At 49.4% G+C, this 23,592-nt stretch overlaps 2 protein-coding genes across 9 annotated transcripts in view; one reads left to right on the forward strand and one right to left on the reverse strand.

The window, feature by feature from the left end:
- Positions 1 to 470: 470 nt before the first annotated feature.
- On the reverse strand, positions 471 to 15,671 carry ZNF473 (zinc finger protein 473). 4 transcript variants are annotated; one of them, XM_060084640.1, is made up of 5 exons: positions 15,578 to 15,671; positions 11,641 to 11,695; positions 9,772 to 9,898; positions 6,487 to 6,576; positions 471 to 4,988 (listed from the first exon to the last, which is right to left on the reverse strand). In XM_060084640.1, exons 2-5 carry the CDS (start codon positions 11,647 to 11,649, stop codon positions 2,632 to 2,634), a joined length of 2,583 nt encoding a protein of 860 aa, XP_059940623.1. In that variant the 5' UTR covers positions 11,650 to 11,695; positions 15,578 to 15,671; the 3' UTR covers positions 471 to 2,631. The 4 variants fall into 4 exon arrangements, with proteins under 4 accessions (XP_059940623.1, XP_059940624.1, XP_059940625.1 ...); XM_060084641.1 differs by lacking the exon at positions 15,578 to 15,671 and adding an exon at positions 15,409 to 15,534; XM_060084642.1 differs by lacking the exon at positions 11,641 to 11,695 and having other exon boundaries at positions 15,578 to 15,660.
- A 263-nt stretch (positions 15,672 to 15,934) lies between these two features.
- VRK3 (VRK serine/threonine kinase 3) overlaps positions 15,935 to 23,592 on the forward strand; it is a 43,672-nt gene continuing 36,014 nt past the window's right edge. For 3 of the 5 annotated variants that reach the window (XM_060083067.1, XM_060083064.1, XM_060083069.1), the window contains exons 1-3: positions 15,935 to 16,038; positions 17,566 to 17,628; positions 22,704 to 22,837. In XM_060083067.1, the coding sequence (XP_059939050.1) occupies positions 22,705 to 22,837 (133 nt within the window). In that variant the 5' untranslated portion in view covers positions 15,935 to 16,038; positions 17,566 to 17,628; position 22,704. Of the gene's footprint in view, positions 16,039 to 17,565; positions 17,629 to 22,543; positions 22,582 to 22,703; positions 22,838 to 23,592 lie in introns of those variants that run through there. The other 2 variants (XM_060083065.1, XM_060083066.1) reach the window with 2 other exon arrangements.

Genomic DNA, 23,592 nt, shown 5'->3' on the forward strand with positions numbered 1-23,592 from the left:
CAACAACTCTTGCCTGAGCCTGAGGCCTACTGTGTCTTTGTAACTAGAGAGGAATAAACATGCCATCCACGCTTCCTCCTTGATCAAGTAGGATTGCATGAGAATGGAAAATGCCGGTTGATGACGTGATGAGGACCAACTGAAACTGAGTGGTTCCCTGGTGGTCCTTGCCCCTCCCAGACTTTGGGAAAACAGATTTAACCATCTCATCGTGGGGTGGTTTTCACCATTAGGAGCCCTTCCATCCTAGAATGTGAGCACTTGGCAGGCAGTGACTGTGCATGCCCAGCCCCTGCCCGGGTGTGTGGCACTGAGCTGAGAAAAGCAACCAACACTTAGAAACTCAAAACTTTAATCAGAGAACCAACACGCAAACATGAGGTCGGGTGTTTCTACACTGGCCCACAGAACACAGGTCATTAGTTACATAGATTTCACCCCCCTCCGCCCCCCCCCACAATGGCTGCCAACTTTCTACAAGGCCTCTGACCTCTATCTGTGGTGTCAAAACTCTTGGTTGAACACACTGATCAAGTTGAGTTTCCGCCCCTGCCCTGCCCTGCCCCTCAGGTATATATCAGGCCTGTTGCCCAGATACAACAGGTGGGGAATTGGACGTTTCCGCCATTTGAAAACCAGTACACTCCCCACTGTGGTGTGAACGGTCAGCCAATAAGGTCCCAGTTTCAGCGACCAGCACAACTCAAGGTGCAAGGTTTGAAAATCCTAAGGGCTCAGAGCACAGACTCCTGAACTTTCTTTAGCACCAAAAATATGAAAGAATATTAAAAGTGTCAAGAGTCCAATGTCTTTGTAAGATTGTGCTTCAGCAAAGAGGTGACTGGGTCACTTAGCTGGTGGGACACAAAAGCTCAGGGCCGAGGAGGTGCCATCAAGAGAGCTGGTGGTGTGGTTCCCTGAGGTGAGACTCAGCTGTAGAACAAGCCTGGCCAAGGTGAGCAGTGAACTCTGGGGCTCCAACAGGAAGGACTGTGTCCTCACTGGGCTCGCCAACAATCCTCAGGGGACTTGCTGTGACATGAGAGAATGTGGTATTTTAAGACGTCACTTGGCAATGGAAACGAGGCCATCCATTTCCCTCTGATTCTAGAAGCTTCAAGGCAAGGGCGGGGATTACCGTATTGGTGTTCCCCACCCTGGAGCCTAGGGAAGTGCCTGGTGAGTGGCCAACTTGGACAACTGGTAAAGGAGGAACATTCCAGCAGTCGTTTCTCTGCATCACAGTTTTTGCTACCAAGCACATCTTCTGTATAAATGGTGTGAACCATGTGGAGACAGCAACATCCAATGCAGCTTTCCTAACTGAATCCAGCTGTTTACGGTATTAACTCTCATGATAAATTGGGTCTCATCATTTAACCAACAACTTTAAATGGGAGGAGATTATGGGAAGGGGTGGTATGTGGATATGGGAGGGGGTCCTTTTGAGTGAGAGGTTTGGGAGGTTAGGAGTGGAAAGTTCTTGCCATGCAATGTTAGCTTACGTGTTCTTCTTGGCTGTTTGCGGGTTGAGAAATTACTAGGACAGGGCTTCCCTGGTGGTGCAGTGGCTAAGAATCTGCCTGCCAATGCAGGGGACGTGGGTTCAAGCCCTGGTCCAGGAAGATCCCACATGCTGTGAAGCAACTAAGCCCGTGCCCCACAACTACTGAGCCTGCACTCTAGAGCCTGCAAGCCACAACTACTGAGCCTGTGTGCCACAACTACTGAAGCCCATGTGCCTAGAGCCCATGCTCCGCAACAAGAGAAGTCACCACAGTGAGAAGCCTGTGCATCGCAACAAGGAGTAGCCTCCACTCGCCGCAACCACAGAAGAGCCCGTGTGCAGCAATGAAGACCCAACGCAGCCAAAAAAATAAATAATTAATTTTAAAAAAAGAAAGAAAGAAAGTACTAGGACAGAGCTGAGAGATGGAGGGAAGAAAAAGGCTAGGCTTTTTTTTTTTTTTTTTTTAAGAGCAAAGTGCTGGGTTTTTGGATCCAACGAAGCCAAGGATATTTTGGTGGAAAACTTTAAAAATAAAAGCCACGCACATTATTAGTAATAACGTTGACTGCAGTGAAATAAAGATAGAGGGTTGCTTAATTTTCTCTTCCTTTTAATGTAAAAGAGTATATTTGTTATATCTGATGCGTGTTTGTAGCTCACACTTGGTGAGTACTTACTGTGTGCTGGGCACTTAGTTCTAAAGTGCTTTACATCTCTTTATCCTCACAACAGCCCTATGAAGTAGGTAGCTATTATTTTGCCCGTCTTACAGATGAGGACACTGAAGCCCTGAAAGGTTCCATGACTTTCCCTAGGTCACTTAGGTGGCAGATGGCAGAGCTGGGATTTAACTCAGCAGACTGGCTCCAGTCTACCTCTGACTTCCAAAGCTCCACAGCTTCTCAATGTTTGTGTTTTCATTGTCTTAATGAAACTCATGTGTGCAAATTTTCTAATCAATCTTTATTAATAAAGAGATTTATTACTCTTGGAGGAGAGGGGCTTACACTGGGATGGTTTCAACTTTGGGCCTCGGATGAACACATTCTCAGATGTCTGGGATCCTGCTGCCACCCAGCAGCCATGGGCAGAATTGCTACCTGCTTCTTTGGAGTGTGAACTCACTGATGTCGGCTAAGACCTGAGCAGCAGCACAAGGCTTTCTGACAATGTGGACACTGATGTGGTTTCTCCTTGGTGTGAATTCTCTGATGCTGACTGAGATGGGCTCTAAGGCCAAAGGCTTTCCCACACACATCACAAGCATAAGGCTTCTCACCAGTGTGAGTTCTCTGATGCTGCATCAGATTTGCTTTCTGGGTGAAGGCTTTCCCACATTCGGCACACACAAAAGGCTTCTCCCCACTGTGAACTCTCCGATGCGTAGAAAGGCATGAGCTCTGGCTGAAGGCTTTCCCACATTCCTGACAAACGTAAGGCTTTTCTCCAGTGTGAACTCTCTGGTGTTGGATGAGTCGAGCGCGCAGGTTGAAGGTTTTCCCACAGTCACCACATTCATAGGGCTTCTCACCTGTGTGAATTCTCTGATGCTTGGAAAGGCACGAGCTCTGCTGCGATGTTTTCCCGCATTCATTTTGCTCAAAGGACTTCTTTCCTGCCTGAGTTCCCTGATGCTGAACAAGGTGGTTACTGTAGGCAAAGACTTCATCACACTTGTTAGGTTCAAAGGGCTTCTCCGCAGTTTGGATTAACTGATGTTCTGAGAGACATGCACTTTGGCTGTGCTCACTCTTATGAGTGGACTGATGTTTGGCAAGGGAGGCACTACGAACGAAGGCCTTCCCGCAGTCCCCACATTCATACGGCCTCACTCCAGAGTGGATCCTCTGGTGGCGGATGAGCTGTGAACTTTGGCCAAAGGCCTTCCCACACTGGTTACATTCAAAGGGCTTCACCCTGGCATGAATCCGCTCGTGCTGAGTCAGGTATTTCTTGCAGCTGAAGGCTTTCTCACATTTGTTACACTTAAAGCGCTTCTCGCTGACCCTTGGAGGCTCTCTGTGCTCTGGGTTCTCATTCAAGATCTTCCTGCTTTCGTCGAGTCCTTGTTTTTCTCTGGTGTGAATGCTCTGGTGGCAAGTTAAGGTCGAGTGGCAAATGAAGCGCTCACCACACTCCTGACATTCGTAGGGGGTTTCCACAGCGTGGATTTTCTGGTGCTGAACAAGGTGTTCATTGTGGCTGAAGGTCTCCTTGCATTCAGCACAGCTGTAGGGCTTTTCTGTGGCGTGAATGGCCAGGTGTTGATTTAGGTGGGAGGGCCGGGTGAAACTCTTGGTGCATTTGTGGCACTTGTAGGGCCTGTAGCCTGTGTGAACCCTCTGGTGTTCATTAAGGTGAGTGTTCCGGTAAAAGGCTTTCCCACATTTGTTGCATTCGTAAGGCTTCTCGCCCCTGTGAACCCTCTGGTGGGTCTTTAGGGTCAGGATATGGCTGAAGCGTTTCCCACACTCATCGCACTTATAAGGTTTTTCTCCAGTGTGAACAGACTGGTGTTTGACAAGCAAGGAGCTTCGCCTGAAGGCCTTCCCGCACTCCTGACACACAGCGGTCGTTTTTGCAGCATGAATTTTCTGATGGTGGAGGAGGTATTTCTTAAAGTTGAAGACCGCCTTGCATGTGGCACATTCGTAGCGTTTCCGAGGGTGGGTTTTCTGATACCGGGTGAGGTGAAAGGTTTGGCTCTCACCATATTCATTACATTTGTAGGATTTACCACCTGGGGGTGGTTTGTGATGCTCAACAGGCTGTGAGTCGTGACCTGCTGGACCATCACTGTCTTGACTCTTACATGTTTTTTCTTCACTGTGAATGTTCTGATGCCACAGGAGGTATGTATTCTGACTAGAAGTCTTCCCGCACTTGTTACCCACATAGGACTTGGAGCTTGTGTGAGTCACTGACTGCACAAAAAGGCAAGAACTCTGGTTGACATCTTTCTCACACTCTTGAAGCACAGTGGGGTCCTCCCTAGTGTGAAGAATCCAGTGCTGGATCAGATGGTAGCTCTGGCTGAAGCTCTTCTCACACTCACTACATTTATATGGTTTCTCCCCTCCCTGGATGTTATCTTGCTGGCTCTGGTCTGAGTAGCACCCAAAGTCATTCCCACTTTCCTGAGACTTAGCTGGTGTCAGGCTCCTTTCAGGAAGATCAAGAGTCACAGAACCCGCTCCTGGGAAAAGGGGGGACTTGGGACCAAGGCCTCTCTTGAGTTTGTGGCTCTCGAGTTCGCGGCTCTTGCATTCTGTGGGACTTTCCTTGCTGGTAACAATATCGGACTTCAGAAGACTTTCCGGATCTCCTAGCAAACTATCTAACCAGCTCTGACCTATGCAGGTTTTTTCCAGATGGGAGTTCCAGAGGCCATCCTTGGAAAACATCTCGGTAATCTCCTGGGAGAGTCCTTCTTCCAAGAAGTCCTGTGGCAGAGGAGAGGTCTTGGCCTCAGCAGTGTCTGAAAGAGAGGGCAAGTGCAAATGTCTCCTGTGCCCTGGGGGTTGAAGACAGGAGCTGCACGCTGAGAGCAGACAAAAGGGAGAACAGGTGATGGGTCCTGGGTCAGGCCTATCTGGCAAGGGGATGAAGGAGACGGGGCCAGAGTGGTGATCCAGCTGGAACTGGCATCACAGGAAACAGAGCCCATTTCCAGGAGGATTAAGAGGGAAGCCGGGGGCTTCCCTGGTGGCGCAGTGGTTGAGAGTCCGCCTGCCGATGCAGGGGACATGGGTTCGTGCCCCAGTCCGGGAAGATCCCACATGCCGCAGAGCGGCTGGGCCCGTGAGCCATGGCCGCTGAGCCTGTGTGTCCGGAGCCTGTGCTCCGCAACGGGAGAGGCCACAACAGTGAGAGGCCCGCGTACCGCACAAAAAAAAAAAAGAGGGAAGCTGGGCAACCTCGAGGGTTCCACACAGAAGTGGAGGCTCTCAGTGGATACTCTCCACCATCACCCCCATCAGCTAAGGCCCACTTCCTAGAGAAGTGCACTCAATGGAAAAGAGGTATAAACGATAACAATGCAATACAATTGTTACCACGTGGTTATTGTAACCACATCCAAAGGTGGTTTGCACGTGGTTACACATGCTTGGAACCAGCCTGGATGTTAAGGTGGCAGAAACAGAAATCCACGGTTGCAGGAGCCTGGGCCTATGTGAAAACACCTGTGCACTCAACGGGAGGCTACAGAAGGTCCATGTTCACAAGCTCACGAGAGGTGAGCGGAGAATGGAGCTCCAGGCTGACGGCTGGGGTGCACACTGAGACTAAGCCATGCAGCCTCCACTCCGTGGCCTCTGGTTCAGGGGTCCTTCTCCTCATGTTAACAGCCTAACAATGAGAAAAGCCTCCAGTGCCCCAGGCAGGGCCCTGCCTCTGCTTTTTCCTCCTGGGGATGTCTCAACCAGTGTTAACACCCGGGAATCCTCACTGCTTGACTGGATCCCCTGGAGAAACCGTGGCCTGGAAGAGGGCAGACTGAAGGCTCTTGGCCGCATTTAAGCCCGGGCTTGAGTTACTAACAGATGGGCCATTTGCTAGGCCCTGTGGACCAGGAAGGAAGGATGGGCCTGAACGAAAATGGGGGTGAAACAGGTAGACAGCGGGTCCACAGTGCTCAAGGGGCACAAGGCAGGAAGGTGGAGAGACCGACTCAGGGAATGGAAGGCCGACCCCTGCTGAGTCTGGAAGGATGTGGAGGGGACAGAGGAAGGGCACCAGGACAACCACGTGCTGAACACAGAGGCAGGTGGAGATAAGGCGTGCAGGGTGAGGGTCCTGGACCTGAAGCCAGTGCGAGGCAGGGTGAAGCCCGGAAGCAGGGAATCAAGCTGTCTGGGTAGACAAACTGGGTGGGATGGAGGTCCCAAAGGTGGAGGGCCCACAAAGGGCCACACCCCACGACCCCTCCACCCTCCCGCTCGCTGGGTGCTGGTGGGCCCTCTCTGCCCACTCACCAGGGCCTGTTGACTCTGGGCTTCCTTTCGCCGGGGCCGCCAGCTCTTCCCCATCATCTGGATGGGAGGTCAGGTTGGGTCTGGGGGGATCTGAAGGGAGAGAAGAGCATTGTCACCAACCAGATGACAGCAGCATGGAGGGCCATCTGGCCGCTGAGTGGGAACCTCCCAGCTCTCCTGACTATTCAGCACCTCATCCAGCGCACGGCTCCCAAGGGCCAGATGCAGCACTGGGTGACTCCAGGGACGCCTGCCCTACAGGGTTCCCAGTCCAGTGGAGGAGAGGGACCTGGACAGTCACAATCCAGAGTGATCAGAGCTGTGACAACTGGGCCTGGGAACACAAAGGATCTGTAACAGCTCTTGAGGAATGAGCAGAGTGGCCGGGGAGAGGCAGGTTCTTCTTCGGCCATCTGAGATTTGTTCATTCACCCATGGACCACACACGGCCAGAGGCCTCCATGGGCCAGGCCCCATGATGAAGTGTGTTGGGGTCCCAGAACTCAATCACGCACTCTACCCCCTGCAAACTTCCTCAAGGAAGGGAGCACAGAGTTGTAATCCCTGGGGAAATGTGCTACAGTGGGGAGAAAGCCACTGCTAACTTCAAAGATGAGAGGCCATGAACCCAGCAAGTAGGCTTCATCTTTTAGCTGAAAGAGGGCAAGGAAAGAGATTCTCCCCTACAGCCTCCAGAAGGAACCAGCCGTGCCCACACCTGGATTTCAGCCAAGGCAGACCCACTTCAAACTTCTGACCTCCATGGGGCTTCCCTGGTGGCGCAGTGGTTAAGAATCCGCCTGCCAATGCAGGGGACACAGGTTCGAGCCCTGGTCCGGGAAGATCCCACATGCCATGGAGCAACTAAGCCCGTGCGCCACAACTACTGAGCCTGCGCTTTAGAGCCCACAAGGCACAACTACTGAGCCCACGTGCCACAACTACTGAAGCCCACGTGCCTAGAGCCCGTGCTCTGCAACAAGAGAAGCCACTGCAATGAGAAGTCTGCGCACCACAACGAAGAGTAGCCCTGCTCGCTGCAACTAGAGAAAGCCCGTGCTCAGCAACGAAGACCCAACTCATCCCAAAATAAAATAAAACAAATAAATTAAAAACAACCACAAAAAACAAAAAACTTCTGACCTCCAGAACCATCAGAGTCAGTGTGTGCTGTTTTCAGCCACATTTGTGGCATCTGCAAGAGCAGCCATAGCAAACGATTACACCACTCATATATATAGACACACAAACGTGTGCCAGGGAGTCAAGGGAAACACATTTCTACCATGGATTGTAATTTAAAAATCGCAGACACTGAGATTTGACCTCCCACAAGCTGCTTCTGTAGCACACATTGAGCAGTTTAGAGAAAATCTGCCCCAATGCAATAAAATTACATGAAATGATAGTTTTCAGTGTGTAATCCTTTTTTTCCTTTTTAAAAATCTTTTGGAATAAATTATTTTTTCTGCTTTTGGAAAAGAAAGAAGGAACTTGAGAAGGGGAAATGAGCTGATCAGGATGAGGTGACACGGATGAGGAGCAGCACAGGCTCCACCTAGTGTCTCAGCCCTGCCGTTCCCTCCCTGTGGGACACTGCTGTTCACAGCCCAGGGAGAACGGTTAGCGCCGCAGGCTGCCTGCTCTCCTTGGAAAGGCCTGCTCGCAAGGCTGGCCCTTGGCTGGTGTCTGGGAACCTGGATTTCGGGGGTGGGGGATTCCAGCATTCCCTAACCAATAAGAGGGGCTCCCTGTGCCCAAACGCCTGCTTCCCTTCGGGGAGTCTAGGATTTGGGTACGTGGCAGGCAGAGAGTGCCTACGCGACCAGCCCCCGGTAAAGAACCTGGGTGCTGGGTCTCTAATGAGCATCCTCATAGACATTTCATATGTGTTGACGCACCTGGTCGCTGGGGGAATTAAGCATGTCCCCTGTGACTCCATGGGGCGAGGACTCTGGAAGCTGGCGCCGGGCCCCCTGTACTTGGCCCCCCGAGCCTTCCCCTTTTGCTGGCTGTGCTCGCAGCCCTTCACCGTGGTAAGTCATGGCCGTGAGTAGGACCATGCACTGAGTCCCGAGAGTCCTCCTAGTCAATCACCAAATGTCGGGGTGCTCCTAGGGACTCCCACAGAGCTGGGAAGGTGACTTCCCTTCTTTGAACCTCGATTTCAGGAGGATCAAGAAAACAGGGAGTCAGACTTCCTTGCAGGGTGACTGGAAGATGGGAGGAGAGCATTGTAAGCGCTTGCCCAGCACAAGACCCAGCTCCTGACACAGCAGCTCTTGCTGCTCACTCATCTATTCGTTGAGCCCCCAGAGCGGGTACTGTCCGTTCCGGACACGGGGGCTCCACCAGGGAGCAGCACGAGTCCCTGTCCGCAGGAAGCTCCCATCCTGGCAGAGGGAGACAGACCATAAAATGAGCTGTCAGAACGTGAAGGAGCGGTGGGCATGCCGGGCAGGAGAAAAGCAGGGAGTGCTCATGGGGTTGCAGTTTGTCTTAAAAAAGGGACGCCCCCATGGTGGTGCAGTGGTTAAGAATCCGCCTGCCAAAGTGGGATCCCGATGTCGGCTCTTCCCGGACCAGGGATCAAACCTGGTCTGGGAAGATCCCACATGCCACGGAGCAACTGAGCCTGTGCACCACAACTACTGAGCCCACGAGACACAACTGCTGAGCCCACGTGCCACAACTACTGAAGCCCACACACCTAGAGCCCGTGCTCCACAAGAGAAGTCACCATAATGAGAAGCCTGTGCACCGCAACGAAGAGTAGCCCCCGCTCACTGCAACTAGAGAAAGCCCGCGCACAGCAACAAAGTCCCAACGCAGCCAGAAATAAATAAAATTTTTACTTTCTTTAAGGGAAAAAAGAAAAAAGGGGAAGCCCTGAGTCAGGGAGGGGACAGAGGAGAGCAAATGCAAAGATCCCTAAGTGTCAGCTGGAGGAATTCCTCTACCATGATAAGAGGAAAGGCAGGGGCCGGATCAGGGTTTCTCAACCTGGGCACTACTGCCATTTGGGGTCGGATAATCCCTGCATTCTGGGATATGTGGCAGCACCTCTGGGCTCCACCTACTGGATTCCAGGAGCACACCCACCACTGCCAACTGGTGACAATCAAAAAGGTCACCAGGCATTGCCAATGTTGCAGAATTGGCCAGCTGAGTACCCTGGTCTGAGGCACTCAGGAGGCAGGGGCTCCTTCCATGGGTGACGAGAGAGCCAGGGGTGATCACCGAGCAGGGCAGTGACAGGCCCCTGGGGCTGAGGTGGACACTCACTCAGCAGGAAGAGGTCCTGGTAGTTGTCCAGTGCCGTGTCCCAGAACAGGTCCCCCTGGTCCAGCCCCAGCTGCTCCCAGTCCTCCAAGGTGAAGTCCATGGCTATGTCCTCGAGGGTCGCAAATTCCTGGAATGCAACACACTGTCAGTGATGACTGCGGGGCTGGGGTCAGGGAGGGGCCAACGGCTCACTCAGCACCCCCAGCCCCCCATGCACCAGGCCTTTGGCAAAAGTCGTCTTGTGAGAACCTTCAGATGTAAGACACTGGGCATCCCCGTATTTTCTAGGCAAGGACAAGGAGTCTTGAAGAGGAGGCGTGAGGTTCCCTCAAGGTCACAGAGGTGGGTCTGCCTGATCCTGACATCCATCTACCTTGGCTTTTGTTTTTTTCAGTGTTTGTTCAAGATTTTAAGTTTTTTAAATTAAAAAAAATTTTTTAAATTATAGTTGATTTACAATGTTATGTTAATTTCTGCTGTACAGCAAAGTGATTCAGTTATACATATACATTCTTTTTCACATTCTTTTCCCTTATGGTTTATCACAGGATACTGAATATAGTTCCCTGTAGGGCCTTGTTGTTTATCCATTCTATATATAGTAGTTTGCATCTGCTAATCCCAAACTTCCAATCCTTCCCTCCCCCACCCCCTCCCACTTGGCAACCACAAGTCTGTTCTGTGTCTGTGAGCCTGTTTCTGCTTCATTTACTCATTCCACAAACACCTCGAGGAACTTCCCTGGTGGCGCAGTGGATAAGACTCCACGCTCCCAGTGCAGGGGGCCCAGGTTCCATCCCTGGTCAGGGAACTAGATCCCACATGCATGCCACAACTAAGGAGCTGCCAAGCAGCAGCTAAGGAGCCCATGTGCCACAACTCAGACCCAGTGCAAACAAATAAATATTAAAATACAAACAAACAAACAAAAAATATCTTGAGGCTTCCTGTGTGCCAAACCGGTGATGGTCCCTGGGGACCCAGAGATGAGTCCCAATCAGTACTTGTCCCCGTGGAGTGCCCAGTCTGGTGGGGCTGACAGATATGGTCAGGGACACCCCATCCCGGTGGACCTGTGCTACAGCGGAGGCAGCAGGGGTGATATGGGAGAGCAGAGCGGGGAGGAGCCAACGCTGCCCAGGGAAAGTGGGGGGAATGAGCTGGGTCTTGAAGGCTGTGGAAGACTCACCAGCCAAAGATGGTGGGCGGGGTATATTCTAGCAGAGGGAGGAGCCTGACCAAAGGCAGGAAGCTGGAAAGTACAGAGTAACATTTTACCACCAGGCCAAGGAGGGAGTACGGCGTGTGTGGGGACACGGAGAAGACAGGGTGGAGGGGGGCAGGACCCAGGTCATGCAGGGATGGGCTCAGAAACCTGGATTTTATCCTATAGGCAATAAGGATTCCTGGAAGGATACTGAGCAGGAGAGCGACAGTGTGAGGGCTTTCCTTTAAGAAGATCGAGTTGGGGGACTTCCCTGGTGGTGCAGTGGTTAAGAATCCACCTGCCAATGCAGGGGACACGGGTTCAAGCCCTGGTGTGGGAAGATCCCACATGCCGCGGAGCCCGCGAGCCACAACTACTGAAGCCTTGCATGCCTAGAGCCCGTGCTCTGCAACAAAGAGAAGCCACCGCAATGAGAAGCCTGCGCACCGCATTGAAGAGTAGGCCCCGCTTGCTGCAACTAGAGAAAGTCTGAGCACAGCAACAAAGACCCAATGCAGCCAAATATAAATAAACTAATTAATTAATTTAAAAGAAAAAGATCGAGTTAGGGACCATGATAAGACAGTGAGTCAGAACAAGGCAGGCCAGCTGTGCAGCCTTTGGGGATGATGGGTTAGGATAGGGAGGGACCCTCGACTCACCTCAGTCATAGCCAATGGGGGCCCAGCAGCCGAGTCCTCCTTTAAGCTCCCCCTCCTGGAAGAAAGGGTCCCTTCCTCAGAGTCAGCCAGGGCTGACTCTGGCCATGCTGGAGGAGCCCCCAAAACGTCCAGGAGCAGGAGGAGGAGTCAAAACATAAGTCTCTCTGCACGAATCACAATTCTATTTACTGAAACCACCCAGCCCCACGTTTCTCCTGTGCTTCAGAGCCCACCAGGCCACTTCACAACCCTTCTTGGCACTCACAGTCAGTAAATACAGCCAGTAAATACCCACTTGGGAGAGGTGGAGATTCAGATCTATCACCTTGGTGGAGCCTTCTGTCTTGCTCCCCACTGTGTGCACAGTGCCTGGCACACAGTAGGGATTTTTAAAATATCTGTTGACAGAACACATGTGTCTCTAACTGAACCCCTGGGACGATGCTTCTGATATTTCTGATTATCATCTCTAAGACTTGAGTCCAGGTGAGCCTCCAAGACTGTTGATGTTTCTTCAACCTTTTTTTTTTAAACCATGACCCACAGTAACACAGACAATATATACCATGACTACTCATTTGTATACATAACTGAACAAAAGCTTCATGAAATAATACTTCATCTTACAAAGTAGGATGGACTGGGATGTTTACCATTCTTGTTGCTTTTATTTTACTTCATTAAAAAAAATTATGGTCACTGCCCCTCGAGTTATTTTCATGACCCATAGTATGCAAAACACTGTACCACTGGTGCGGCCACTGTGTATTTCCTAAGTGGCATATACCTATGGGGTGTTGAAGGCATTCCATAACATGAATCAGCAACGACACAGGTCCCCAATTCTTAAGTCTCTGGGGCCAGGTATGCTTTGAATTCAGAAATTTTCAGACTTTAAAAAGATGATCCAGGGGCTTCCCTGGTGGCGCAGTGGTTGAGAATCCGCCTGCCAATGCAGGACACACGGGTTCAAGCCCTGGTCTGGGAAGATCCCACATGCCAGGGAGCAGCTGGCCCCGTGAGCCACAATTACTGAGCCTGTGCATCTGGAGCCTGTGCTCCGCAACAAGGGAGGCCGCGATAGTGAGAGGCCCGCGCACCGCGATGAGGAGTGGCCCCCACTTGCCACAACTGGAGAAAGCCCTCGCACAGAAACAAAGACCCAACACAGCCATAAATAAATAAATAAAAATTAAAAAAAAAAAAAAAAGATGATCCAGGGACTTCCCTGGTGGTCCAATGGTTAAGACTTCGCCTTCCAATGCAGGGGGTGTGGGTTCGATACCTGGTTGGGGAGCTAAGATCTCACATGCCTCATGGCCAAAAAACCAAAACATAAAACGGAAGCAATATGGTAACAAATCAATAAAAACTTAAAAAAATGGCCCACGTCAAAAAAAAAAAAAAAAACGCTTAAAAAAAAAAAAGGTGATCCACCATATATATGGTGTATTTCATTAGAATCCTAATGCAGTGGGGCGGGGGGAGGGCGCTGGCGGGAGCATTTCATAATTGAATACTTTGATATTTCTAGAACAGAGGTATCAATATTCACTCTAGGTAGGATAATTAAAAGTAATAAATCACAGCAGTTCTAATCAGTTGCGGGCACCAAATCCATGGAAAAAAATGTTTGGTTTTCAGAGCTTTCTAGATTTTGTGACTGCAGATAAGGGAATGTGGTAGACCTATAATAAGTGCTAACATTTTACCCAACGAGGATTTCCCTCATGACAGAGGTTAAGCCGTGACTTTTTAGTATAATTTGATCCACAGATTTTTTAATTTTTATTTTATTGAAGTAAAGTTGATTTACAATGTTGTGTTAGTTTCTGGTATACAGCAAAGTGATTCAGTTATTTATATATATATGTACATACAGTATATGTGTGTGTATATATATATATATTCTTTTTCATATTCTTTTTTATTATGGTTTACTACAGGATATTGAATGTAGTTCCCTGTGCTACATAGTAGGACCTTGTTGTTTATCCAGTCTATATATAATAGTTTGCATCTGCTAATCCCAAACTCCCAATCTGTCCCTCCCACAGCCCCCTCCCGCTTGGCAACCAGAAGTCTGTTCCCTATGTCCAATCAACAGATTTTTTTTTTTTTTTTCTTTTTGCGGTATGTGGGCCTCTCACTGTTGTGGCCTCTCCCGTTGCGGAGCACAGGCTCCGGACGCGCAGGCCCAGCGGCCATGGCTCACAGGCCCAGCCGCTCCGCGGCATATGGGATCCTCCCAGACCGGGGCACGAACCCGTATCCCCTGAATCGGCAGGCGGACTCTTAACCACTGCGCCACCAGGGAGGCCCCAACAGATGTTTTTTGATTTTTGTGGTACGCGGGCCTCTCACTGTTGTGGCCTCTCCCGTTTTGGAGCACAGGCTCCGGACGCGCAGGCTCAGCAGCCATGGCTCACGGGCCCAGCCGCTCCGCGGCATGTGGGATCTTCCTGGACCGGGGCACGAACCCGTGTCCCCTGCATTGGCAGGCGGACTCTCAACCACTGCACCACCAGGGAAGCCCCACAGATGTTTTATCTGGCCTGAGTTGGCACTGAGTGTTTTGACAGGAAATTCTTTTAAATAATCCCAAACTTAAAAGCTGGGAGATTTCACCTAAAAACTTGATTTCTAGCTTCTGAAAAATCCTAGGATTTGGCCACCTGGGGTCTGCATTCCCATAAAGCTAGTTTGTTGGAGGCCGTTTAGAGCTACTCCCGCACCCCGCTTTAGATGGGGTGAGCCCTCACAGATGCCCCACAGCCCTCACCCAGACCTCTTCTCTCCTTTTCCTTATCTGCCTGGCGCTCACAGACATCTGAGTTTGAGAACTCTACGTACAGTTTCCAGATTCCGTTCTGTCCACATCTCATACACTCTCAGCCCTGGGAGGGAAGAAACTGGAGCCCTGATGCGAAGCTCAAGGTCACCCGGCCTGTCATAATAACTTGAGACAAATAGAACTGGAAAACCTTAGGCCCTGGAGTCAGGGAATCTTGCCTGTTCCTGGTGTGGGACCATGGCCAGATCATTCACGTTTTCCGTGCCTGTTTCTACATGTACAAAATGGGGCAGATACAACTCATCCACCATCTCTTGTCTACAATTCTGAAAACGTAAGGCTCTGAAAACCAGAACTTTATTCAAAAATTGGCAGCCAATCTGAACCCGAATTGCCACAGGCTATGTATATTCTTTATTCCCCTTTAGTGTGAATATTCATGCCTTTTCCGGCAGAAATACTCGATTTCCAAGAATTGCCCCAGATCTCGCTTGGGGGTGTTGCCTAATTATGAAACATGCACCCTACTAACTCTCTAAATTCTGAGAAATTCTGATTCCCGAGATGATCCTGGTGGCTGCGGAGCTGACAAGAGAAAATGCGAGGACACAGTGGCGCCTGGCACACAGAAAGCGCCCAAATAAATGGTAAAATATCTTGACTTTCTAAGGAACTCCCATTCATTCATCCCTCAAGATCCGACCCAGCTCTGCCAAAGACTTCAGGCAACTCACCCCCTCCTTCAGCCTCAGTTTCCTCCCCCAAGAATAAAATAAAATAGAATCGATCCTCTCAGGGCTGCCGGTGAGAGGTGGAAACCACTTCAGCAAGATCCTGGCTCGTAACTCTGAACAAGGGCTCAAGACTCCACCTAGATACCCACAGCCCAAGGCGACTCGCCCAGTGCCGAAGTCGCCCCAAAAGCATTCCGTCACCTCTCGTCTTCAGCGACCCCAGCCCCGGCGTCTCCTCACCTCGAAACAGCGGTCAGCCGGGTTAAAAGACTCGACCCCAACGGGTGGGAGCCGGAGACCCAACCCCTCTGACACGCGCCTCCCCGCAGCCACTTCCGTTACCGGGAGAATCTTTTCAGAGCTACTCCCCACCCAGGATCCTCCGCGCCACCCCCAGGACCCCGTTTACCAGAGAGCTATGCGGACGCCTTTTTTTGTCTTCCCATCGCCACCCGCTTCTTCGTCCTTAGAGGCCCCGCTGAGCACACTGGGAAATAAAGTAGAAAGGGATTCGGCATCAGGTGGCATCTGGGTATTGTAGTCCAGCTTTTAATGGGCGAACTAGTCAGTCTCCGTAGTTCATCCCTCCTTACGATTGGCTCCCCGTTGGCATATGCGCAGTAGAACCAGGAAGCGTTCCACAGAATCTGGAATGGGATTGGGCGATGAGGGAATAATCCCCCCCCAGCCCTGAGTCAGAGGGCTGGTCTGCCGCGAAGGTGCCTGGGAAACGGAGTTCTCAGGAAGGCACAGCCCGCGGGCAGTCCGGAGGTCTGCGTAGGCTGCGCGGGCGCAGTCCTCCCGCAACGGAGAGGGTGCGCGCGCAGCGCCTTCCGCCCAAGCGGAAGTTTTCGCGGGGCAACTGAGAAGGTGAGTCCCAGTTCACCTGGAGGGTCCGAGGGTCTGGCTGCAAATATGTGTGTCCCCACTCCGCTCACCAAATCTAGAGGTGAGGGGAAGGAGAAGCGGAGCAGGGGGAGGTCTCCTGATACCGTAGCCAGAGTTCGGTCGTGGTGCCTGTGACGTCAGCGCGACTGTTTGTGGGAGGCGGAGCCCCTGGGAGTGGGGGTCGGGGTTCGGGATGAGAGAAGCTTCTGGTCTCCGAAATAACCTGCCGGCTCCAAGTGCCCCCAGCTTCTTCGGGCTCTTGGTGATAGGCGTGGCTACGACGGAGACGGGCGGAGCTAATGGGGAGTTCGACCGACGCCCCACCCTGGTTTCCGCGGAGGACGGGGCCGAGGGGAATCCCGTCACCTAGATGATTAGCCCTCCTGCCCTAAGTTAGAGTCTAATCTTTAGCTCTTCCAGGAGGGGCACAGTATTTAACACATAGCAGATGTTCAGTAAATGTTTGTTGAGTAAATAAAGAAAATAGGTGAATGAATGATAAAGACTGGCCTGAGTGTTGGAGCCTTGGCCCTGAGTCCTGAGCTAGCCATATGACCTTGGACCGGTGACTTCAACACTGAGACTCCCTTGTTTCTTCCATACATATTTATTGAGAGTTTAGTATAGCTCTACTTCCACGTGACATATTAAACAGTTTCTTGCTTATTTGTTTATTAAACTTGTCTTCCCCCACTAGAATGAGCTTTGTCGGGTCAGGAGCCTTGTTTGTTTCCTTTGCTGCTGTATCCCCAGTAGCAGGCACATATTAGGAGTTCAGTGAATAATTATTGAGCGAATGAGTGAATAAACAGACTTAGCACATGTTGGCTGCATAGCCAATGCTCAATAAACATTAACCATTCTCTCTTTTTTTTTTTTTTTTTTTTGCGGTACGCGGGCCTCTCACTGTTGTGGCCTCTCCCATTGCGGAGCACAGGCTCCGGACACGCAGGCTCAGCGGCCATGGCTCACGGGCCTAGCCGCTCCGTGGCATGTGGGATCTTCCCGGACCGGGGCACGAACCCGTGTCCCCTGCATCGGCAGGCGGACTCTCAACCACTGCACCACCAGGGAAGCCCAACCATTATGTTTTTTTAAAATAAATATTTATTTATTTATTTGCCTGCGTTGGGTCTTCGTTGCTGCGCGCAGGCTTTCTCTAGTTGTGGCGAGCAGGGACTACTCTTTTTTGAGGTGCGCGGGCTTCTCATTGGGTGACTTCTCTTGTTGCGGATCAGAGGCTCTAGGCGCACGGGCTTCAGTAGTTGTGGCGCGTGGGCTCAGTAGTTGTGGTTTGTGGGCTCTAGAGCGCAGTCTCCGTAGTTGCAACGCATGGGCTTAGTTGCTCCGTGGCATGTGGGATCTTCACGGACCAGGGCTCGAACCCATGTCCCCTGAATTGGCAGGCGGATTCTTAACCACTGTGCCACCAGGGAAGTCCCAACCGTTGTCTTTTACTTACATGTGCAGCAAACCTGAGTCAGCCTCTCCACCTGTTTTCACTTACAGGACACAGTTAAGATGGAGTTTCCATCCCAGTGAGTCTGAGGGCCAGACCGTGACCCCATAAAGGTACCATCCCCTGGGGCATATGCCCCTTAAGTCCCATTCCCCACCAACAGCCTGCTCCTGCTCCATCTCCTGTGTGTTACTGCTCACAGACTTCACTCCCAGGAGAAAGGTTATCAGCGGCGTGGCAGTGGTCCAGGCACTTACCCATTCCTAAAAGCCGTCTTTATCCGACGGCACTTGGCACCTGGGGAAATTCCACTGAAACCGCCTCAAATTTTCAAACTTTTATTTACATAAGTAACCTAGCACAGTCTTGAGTGTATTAGTCAGACTAGGCTAGACCATGCTGCAGTAACAATTGACACCCAAACCCAGACAGCAGTTTCTCACTATTACAAGGTCTGGAGCAACTCTCCAGGGTAGCTGTCCTCTAGACAGTTTTGATCTTGTGGCTCCAACATCACACAAGGGTTTCTGGTTTGTCATGGCCTGAAGGGAGAAGTGATGGTGGTGACTCTTCTAGCTTAAAAAAATGCTCGCCAGTATTTATATCTTCGAAAAGCTAGAGATGTCCATTTAAATGTTATTACCAGGAAAGCAAATGATTAAGTCACATGACCAATCAGGATTACAACCTTCTTAGAGGCTAAAGAACACTTGGCGGCAGTTTTGAAATCATATGTCTTACACAACTTGTGTAAAATAACAGAAAGGCAGTTTTATGCCACAGCGTGGTTTGTGCTCTTCTGCAGGCCAAGGGGAAGAGGAACCCTTTTCTCCTCTGGTTGAGATTTCTTTCATGGGCTGTTTGGGCCTGTGTGTTTCAAGGGCAAGCACTGGAATTCCATGAGTTAGCACCAAGAGGAAATGGAGAGACCTGAGAGGCTCAGAACTTAGGATATGGAAAGAGAAAAGGGAGGAATAGAAACATTAACAAATGGAAGATGATAAGTGGGATACAGGGCATGATAGGGTAATAACAACCACTAACATAAAAGGTTTTCTGTGGGCCGGGCCCCTGTTCTTAGCAACTGATAGAAATGTATTGCATTTAGGCCACCAGCCACTCTGTCAGACAGGAATTGTTAAAAGCCCCATTTTACCATTGGGCGGACTGAGGCACAGAGAGGTTAACTAACATGCCCAGCAAGGAGCACATCTGGAATTCAAATCCAGGCAGCCTGGGACCAGAGCCTGTGATTTTATGGACTCCACTGTTTGCATTCGCAACAGAAACCAGTCTTTACAGTGAAAAAAGGAAAAGGTTTTAATTAGACTGAGCCAGACACAGAAAGATAAATATGGCATGATCTCACATATATGTGGAATCTAAAAAAAAATTGTCAAACGCATAGTAACAGTGAGTGGAACGGTGCTTACCAGAGGCTGTGGGGAAAAAGAGATATTGATCAAAGGGTATAAACTTCCCATTATAAGATGAATAAATTCTAGAGACCTAATGTATAGCATGGCAGCTATAGTAAATAATAACTAATTGTATACTTGAAATTTGCTGAGAGAGTAGATCTCAAGTGTCCTTACCCCCCCCCACACACACACAAATTGGAACTATAAGAGGTGATGGATATGTTAATTAGTTTGATTGTGGTGATCGTTTCATAATGTATACTGTTAACCAGACTTTCAGAAACGGAGACTGACTGAAATAAAGAGGCATTTATTTGGGGTTTGTTAGGACTGCAGCCCAGGAGACCCAGATTCAAGAAGTACTTGAGGGCATCCTAATAAAGAAATACATATATACGTATTACAATTTAAAAAAATTTAAAAAAAAGAAGCAACTTGAATTGTGTTCCACTGGACTACAAATGAAGGAAGCTTCTAAAGGCAAAAACTGCAAAGCCACAATTAGTTACATTAGTTGTTCATCAAGAATTATAATTAGATGATACAGCCACTGTGGAGAACAGCATGGAGGTTCCTTAAAAAACTAAAAACAGAACTACCATACGACCCAGCAATCCCACTACTGGGCATATACCCTGAGAAAACCATAATTCAAAAAGAGTCATGTATCACAATGTTCATTGCAGCACTATTTACAATAGCTAGGATATGGAAGCAACCTAAGTTTCCATCGTCAGATGAATGGATAAAGAAGATGTGGCACATATATGCAATGGAATATTACTCAGCCATAAAAAGAAACAAAATTGAGTTATTTGTAGTGAGGTGGATGGACCTAGAGTCTGTCATACAGAGTGAAGTAAGTCAGAAAGAGAAAAATAAATACCATCTGCTAACGCATTTATATGGAATCTAAAAAAAAATGGTTCTGAAGGGGCAGGACAAGAATAAAGATGCAGACGTAGAGAATGAAATTGAGGACACGGGGAGTGGGAAGGGTAAGCTGGGACGAAGAGAGTGGCATGGACATATATACACTACCAAATGTAAAACAGATAGGTAGTGGGAAGCAGCCTCATAGCACAGGGATATCAGCTTTGTGATCACCTAGAGGGGTGGGATAGGGAGGATGGGAGGGAGACGCAAGAGGGAGGAGATACGGGAATATATGTATATGTATAGCTGATTCACTTTGTTATAAAGCAGAAACTAACACACCATTGTAAAGCAATTATATTCCAATAAAGATGTTTAAAAAAATCAAGCTGGCAAGAAGTAGGGTGTTTGTTAAGCAAGGATTGGTTGGGGTCAGAATGGTTGCATCTTTACAAGGGGGAACAACCCTGAGACACAAGGTTCCAGGTAGCAGATGTTTTAAAAATGGCTGGTGTCCTTGGGTTAGGTATAGTTCACAGAAAGTTCAAGTTCTCGGTGTTGCAGGGAAGTCCTGAGACCAGATCCTCAATGGCTGCCCAGTTCCATTTTTGTATGTCTGAACTATGATCACTCTGTTATAATTTTAATTTGTCATATATACATACATGGCAAATTAGAATTATTTATATATATATATACACACACATATATAAACAAGTTGTACACTTTAAATATAGACAGTTGTTATTTGTCAAAGGTAAATAAATGGAAGTAAAAGGAAAAGAACTTTGTCTTGCAAGGCAAAATGAAGTCACAAGCACAAGTTTATTTTGACTTCGATTTTGATATCCCAGCTTATAACTGGGACTGTACACTGAATCTTAGAATAAAAAACAAATAAAATAATTTTGCTTTTTTCTGCTGTTTAAAATATATTCATTGGAAATGCCTATTGCACTGTCATCCCTGTTGAGTTTCTCTGCTTCATTTATGAACTAGTTTCATCCTGCTCTTATGGGCTAAGTTGTATCCCACAAAAATTCGTATTTTTAGGAAACTCTAACCCTGAGTATCTCAGAATGCATCTGTATTTGGAGATAGGGCCTTTAAAGAGGTAATTAAAGTGAGGTCTTTAGGGTGGGCCTGCTGTGGTCTGAACGTTTGTGTCCCCCCCAAAAATTCATATGTTGAAATGAAATGCCCAATGTGATGGTATTAGGAGGTGGGGCCTTTGGGAGGTGGGTAGGTCGTAAGGGTGGAGCTCTCATTAATGGGATTAGTGCCCTTATAAAAGAGACCCAGAGAGCTCCCCAGCCCCTTCCTCCATGTGAAGACACAGGGTGAAGTTGTCAGTCTGTAGCCCAGAAGAGGGCCTTTACCATAACCCAGCCACGGTGGCACCTTGATCTTGGACATCCCGGTCTCCAGAACTGTGAGAAATAAATTTCTGTTGATTGTAAGCCACCCAGTAGTCTGTGATATTTTATTATAGCCACTCAAACAGACTACCATAGGCCCTAATCCAATAAGAAGAGGGGATTAGAACACAGACAGAGGGACAACCGTGTGAGGACACAGTGAGAAGGCAGCCATCTGCAAGTCAAGGAGAGAGGCCTCAGAAGAAGCCAAAGTTGCTGATACCTCAATCTCAGACTTCTAGCCTCCAAAATTGTGAGAAAATAAATTCCTGTTGTTTAAGCCACCTAGTCCATGGTATTGAGTTGTGGCTGCCCAAGCAAATGAATACACCTGCTGTATCCTCATTTGTTGTAGGCTCTATGTGTGATTTTGCCTTTGATTTTTTAAGGTATTAGGAAGTATTCCAGAAATACACAAGGCTTAGAGGATAATGTAGTGAACACCCGTTATCCCTCTAAGTTAATCAGGATAGGGTAGGATGTGCTGCAGTAGCAAGTAAACCCTGAAATTTTAGTGGCTTAATACAATGTAAGTTTGTTTGCCCATCATGAGATTGCGACGTGGACCAGGCAGCCCTGCTTCATCTTGTACCTATGCCATCTGGAGTATGGACCCTCTGGGCCATATCTGCAGAGGACGGGTGGACAGAGGAGGTACTTGGGCCCTTAACTGCCTCAGCCAGGAAGTGACTTCCATTCACACCCCATTGGCCAGAAGTAGCCAGAACTAGTGGCCCCAATCTCACTGCAAAAGATCCTGGGAAGTGAAGGGGAGGATGTGGATATCTGGTGAGCACTAACGGTCTCTACCTTCCCCATAACATGGTTCAAGAAATGAGCATCACAATTACAGTTGAAGACCCTCAATGCTTCCATGATTGGAGCTGATCTGCAGAACTTTTATTGACCTCAAGGCATTCTCATATCTTTTGTGAGCTCTGCAGTTTCACTCTGCATTTGTTCTGCTTTGTACCTGCCCTGGGCCATTAGGGAGAGACAGGTGGCTAGAGGCTGGACATGGGGTGAGAACTCTTTTTTTTTTTTTTTCCCCCTTGGCCACGGCATGCGGCACGCGGGATCTAAGTTCCCTGACCAGAGATCAGACCCACGCCCCCTGCAGTGGAAGTGCAGAGTCTTAACCTCTGGACCACCAGGAAGTCCCTGAGAACTCATTTTACCAGTGGCCACTTTCTGGGAATTCCCTGGTGGTCCAGTGGTTAAGATGCTGCACTTCCACTGCAGGGGGCACGGGTTCGATCCCTGGCCAGGGAACTAAGATCACACATGCCATGCAGTGCAGCCAAAAAAGAAAAAAAAAGAAGTGGCCACTTTCTGGGAGAGGGTATTCCAGGTATGATAACTTTTCTTCTTTCTGTAATCTCATCATCATGGGGAACTCAGGTGACTACTCGTCAGCAGTGGATTAAGTTTTCTTTCAGCTTCCTGTCCCCCGACCCCACTTCTGTTTTCTAGCATGATCTGTCCAGACTGTGGCAAAGGTGTTGAAGCAACTTTCAAATTCTGCCCCTACTGCGGAAAACCTCTGCCTACAGAGGAGCACGAGGGGTCCCAGACCTTTGTCAAGCCGTCTATGTCATCCTCCCAAGGTAAGAACCAGGGCTTTATGCTTCTCCCTTTAGGAGGGGTGACGTGTGTGCGTGCGTGTGTGCGTTTCGGAAGGAAGGACAGACACCTTTGCAGTCTGCCTGACCCTGCATGGATACCGGAGAAGCCCAGAGCTCAGGCTCTCCCTATAGAGTTGCTTGGCATTTTATCAGGCTCGCGGCTCTGAAGTTGACAACTCATGCATTTCTGTCTCCAGCTTGGACTCCTCCCCTGAAATCTACATTCATATATATCAGACTCCCTGCTTGACATCTATTGGATGTCCCATAAGTGTCTCCGCATGCTCAGAACTAAGCTCCTGATATGACTGCCACCCCCCGCCTGCCCCTTCCATAGACTATCCCATCAAGGTAACAGCAGTTCAGCTTATTTGGTTTCTCAGACCATGGAGTCATCCTCAAGTCTTCTTTCTCTCCCACCCCATGACTGCAGTCCTCCAGCAGATCTCATCAGCCCTCCCTTTAAAAGTCAATGCCAAGGACTTCCCTGATTGCACAGTGGTTAAGAATCCACCTGCCAATGCAGGGGACACAAGTTCGATCCCTGGTCCGGGAAGGTCCCACATGCCGCGGAGCAGGTAAGCCCGTGCGCCACAACTACTGAGCCTGCCCTCTAGATCCCACAAGCCACAACTACTGAGCCCATGTGCCACAACTACTGAAGCCTTTGCGCCTAGAGCCCCGTGCTCCGCAACAAGAGGAGCCACCACAATGAGAAGCCCGTGCACCACAATGAA

Source organism: Mesoplodon densirostris, chromosome 19, assembly GCF_025265405.1.
Source record: "Mesoplodon densirostris isolate mMesDen1 chromosome 19, mMesDen1 primary haplotype, whole genome shotgun sequence".
NCBI classification, from domain to species: domain Eukaryota; kingdom Metazoa; phylum Chordata; class Mammalia; order Artiodactyla; family Ziphiidae; genus Mesoplodon; species Mesoplodon densirostris.

Bases quoted from the DNA above. Each gene is read 5' to 3' on its own strand.
- ZNF473 (XM_060084640.1), bottom strand. The intron at 6,577-9,771 runs GTGAGTGTCCAC...CTCTCCCTTCAG, and splicing joins CCAGGACCTCTTCCTGCTGA to ATCCCCCCAGACCCAACCTG. The intron at 4,989-6,486 runs GTGAGTGGGCAG...CCTCTCTTTCAG, and splicing joins CCCAGAGTCAACAGGCCCTG to ACACTGCTGAGGCCAAGACC.